Here is a 3,767-nt window from a genome sequence, read left to right as displayed (position 1 = left end):
TGCACAACTCCACCCATAATGCACAGCTCCGCCCCAGCTCTGACTAGTCTGCGCAGCTCGTCCTGCACAGCTCGCTCTCCCCCGCCCCTCTCCACTCTCAGAGAATGCCATGGCGCTCTGAGAGGGGCGTGTCACTAAGCTGAGGAGATTCTTAAAGAGACAGGGACTCATTTCCAGTGGTATGAGGCAGCCTGACGCAGAGGACACTTGATTTTCAGTTGTTTTTGACACATGCAGCTTTCATCATCCAACTTTGGGCAAAGCTGTTGCTTGAGTGACTGATACTAAAGTGCTAAAAACACATAATATACGCCCCCCCCCCCCCCCCCCCCCCCCAAAAGTGATTGGCCTTTGTAGCTTGTAGCTACTGGTGCATGACGCAATGGTTCCTCTCCGGATCCATTCTGGATCGTTCTGCAACAAGTGTAAAATGGGCCTCAGTGAACCAGAACCATTTTGGTAGCAGATGACCATGCAGGTGCAGCTGGTTATATTGTTTATGTAGGTGTTATTGCTTTCACTGATTTAGCAGGTCTCTTTCACAGTATTAGTCACAATTACACCTTACTGAATAAGATGACTTTGAAACACACACATACAGACCAGGGATGGACGGATGGACAGACGGACAGAAGCAGTTTGTGGCTTAGTGTCTAGCTCAAACATAGATATGGTCCAGAATTATTGACGGGACGGAAATTGGTAAATGGGTCAAACCAGTAAGACAACCCACTACACCAACTGATATATAAGTTTCTGATTCTAAAATTCCTCTTTGAGGATTATTAAACCAAACGCATCAAAATGCAGAACAATAATTTAGGCAAAGGTTCACTTACGGACTCCTCCATGTTCTATTACCCTTCATGAGGTTCAGGTCAATCCCTACTAAGAAAAGTTAAGTATAGCTTCATGGCCTCTCAGTCTTAAAAACTTAGTCTATATCTGTTGGAAGTCTGTTCTGTGCCTGTATTCAGAAACTCTTGGCTCTTGGATCTGTTTGAGATTGGTTAGCATCACAGTTACAGGTGGGGAATCTTTATGAGTTATAACAGAGAAGACTTTAATGTGGTGTGGGTGAAAGCAGAGCCCAGGTCCAGTGCTTTGGCTCCACAGGTCAGCAGGTGAACCAGCTCCCTTCTGAAGCAGCGGCTGACCATACAGTACAGCAGGAAGTTGGTGGTGGAGTTCAGATTTTGCAGCATGTTTGCCACATCTCCAGCCACATTGATGAGAATGCTGTAGTCATTCCTATTGAAGCTGTTGTTGTTGTGCACAGTCCTCAGGATGCAGTAAGTAACAAAGCGTGGGAGGCTGAGGACAACAAAAGCCACGGAGACAGTCCCGAGCAGCAGGATGGTCCTCCTCAGTAAGGACCTGGTGCTCCTGCCTTGAATGAAGTGCCGCTCCTCCTTCGTAAAGAGGTTGCTTACATGGCAGAGATGGCAACCGATCATGAAGTTAAAGATGATGACCAATAAAATGGGGATTCCCCCTGACAGGAAGGTAGTTATCCACACAATAGCAGTGGCATAGTACTGCTCACGGTATCGACATCGGGGCAGTGTCACATTCTCTCCTTGTACTGTGAAGTTCACTGGTATGACCACGTTGATCCACCCCAGGGGCACAGACACCAGGTGGGACACCAGCACTATAGCCATGCATGTCAGCTTGGTGACCCCGACCTGGGAGAAATGCTGTTTGGCCGCAGTGCTGCGGAGGACCAGGTAGCGCTCAATGGTGAAGACCACAACAATCCAGGAGGAGCTATAGAGAGATCCGTACTGCAGGAAACCGAGGATAGCACACCAGGGGTGAGAGTGCCAGAAGGGCTGTTGCATCCAGAAGGTGAGTGTTAGGTCGATGAGGATAACCCACACGATGTAGAAAGTGTCCACGATGGCTAGAGAGCTCAGGTAAATGGTGGCTGTGGTGGACATTCCGCTTTTACGGAAACAGATCATGTAAAATGTGAAGAGGTTTGCTGGAGGAAGAAACAGGAAGAATCATTACAGAAACAGCACAAAGCAGCTGAGAGGCTTGTTTATACTCCATGTTAGGTATATCCATATTTGGTGAAAGCAAATGGACACAGACAATACCATGGATGGGGCAGTGTTATATTAGACAGTTTTAAAAAGTGTCTGTGGGACACCTTGAGACATTTCAAATGAACCTTTATTCCCTTATTCCCCTTGAACACAAGATTTTGTTCTGTTTTCGAAAATCAAACTGAAGTCATTCAATGCAGAAAATTGTATTTGTGGTCAAATGTAATTATTAGCCGTGTTTCCACCGGACGCGTTTAATGCGACAGCATTCGCACGACAAATGACATCACGCCGCGCTAAACGCGCGTGTGTCATCACTGGTGTGGGAATTCATTCGCACGACAAAACCGCGCTGTGCTAGACGCTCGAGTTTTATTGCTGGTACAAATATGCAAAACAAAACATCCTGCAGAAACATCACAGCCCTCCTTATCACGTCTCCTGAACAGCAGCAGCGGGCAGGATTCTTCTGAAGTTTGTCCCACAGTTCTGTGTGCACCCAGCTCTCTCTGACTCTCTCTCTCTCTCTCTCTCCCTCTGTGCATACTGATCGATGGTGCGGTTTTTGCTCTTTTTTGTTTTTAATGACTGTTTTTACTGTTCTGCACTTGGCGTTGTTTTTATGAATATGTGCTTTTACAAATAAAGATGAGATTGAGATGGCGCCGACTGCCACCGTGCTGCTCTGTATTTGACATGAGGAAGTCAGCTCCGGCTGCAGGCGAGGCGCCGGCATCGCTTCTGGATGCATGCTGGAGGCGGTATGAGCTCGGTGAGTTCCACCGTCTTCTGCAGGAGCTGCGCCCGGACGACGGCCGGTTCCAGCGCTGCTTCAGGCTGATGCTGTGTTTCCACCAGAAGCGGTGAACAAGTGAAATTACGCACGCCGCATGCCGCTCGTCTTGGCATCACGCCAACTGCTTTGCATAGTCGGAGTCCTGTATGCCCTACGTCAGCACATCCATGAAGACTTCCACGCTGATAGGCTGTCCTGGCGCCAATTCGCTTGAAAAGTTCAATTATTTCAACTCGAGCGACGAGCGGTGGACGATCGTCGAGTGGCAGGCGCGATTTTTTCGCTGTAAACGCTCGCCGCCGGCTGTCGCATCATCGGTTGCCGTCCGCCACCCGCCGCTCAAGATTGAGTAACAATTGTGTCATTGTATGTAATCTCATCGCGCAAAAAATTTGCGTCGTGTCCGGTGGAATCATTGGTTATACTGAAGGCGCTAAAAGACAAAAAAAAGAACCTCCCTCCGTCAGTGGTGTCTGTGACATTATTTACATGGTCACTTGGAAGTGCTTGAAACGTACCCAATTTGAGGCATAAATTAACGACCACTGTGGTCGTTTTCTAGTGGAGGACAGTCTCGAATACGCTGTGGACACAAATAAATGGTGGCAGAGGATAAAGTCAGATATGTTTGGGGGGACAAAAATGCTGAATTTTTTCAGGAGTTAATAAAAAAACAACCATTACTATATGAGTGTTTTTGTTTTTTGGCAGAGAGACACTCTCTGATGATGTCATCTCATGACGCACTCTCCTTGCAAATAATAAATGAAACAGGCATGAGGTCACCTTTTCTTGATACGCATTTTCAGTAAATTCGTTCAAAAATTTCAAAACATGGGGATGGAAACCTGACTACTAATGACTTACTTCTTTTTCTATTTAACAATAACAAATCTCAGTACATGACCAATTTGTTC

General features: G+C 46.9%; 1 protein-coding gene across 1 annotated transcript; it reads right to left on the bottom strand.

The window, feature by feature from the left end:
• Window positions 1–1,046: 1,046 nt before the first annotated feature.
• LOC115384622 (probable G-protein coupled receptor 139) lies at window positions 1,047–1,967 on the bottom strand. Its single transcript, XM_030086858.1, has one exon. The coding sequence runs from the start codon at window positions 1,965–1,967 to the stop codon at window positions 1,047–1,049; it is 921 nt and encodes a 306-aa protein (XP_029942718.1).
• Between the last annotated feature and the right edge of the window lie 1,800 nt (window positions 1,968–3,767).

This window comes from Salarias fasciatus, unplaced genomic scaffold (genome assembly GCF_902148845.1).
Source record: "Salarias fasciatus unplaced genomic scaffold, fSalaFa1.1, whole genome shotgun sequence".
NCBI lineage: Eukaryota > Metazoa > Chordata > Actinopteri > Blenniiformes > Blenniidae > Salarias > Salarias fasciatus.
Note: the sequence above shows the minus strand (reverse complement) of the source record. Positions and strands in the feature narration are given on the sequence as shown.

Bases quoted from the DNA above. Each gene is read 5' to 3' on its own strand.
- LOC115384622 (XM_030086858.1), bottom strand. From the start codon at position 1,967: ATGATCTGTTTCCGTAAAAGCGGAATGTCCACCACAGCCACCATTTAC.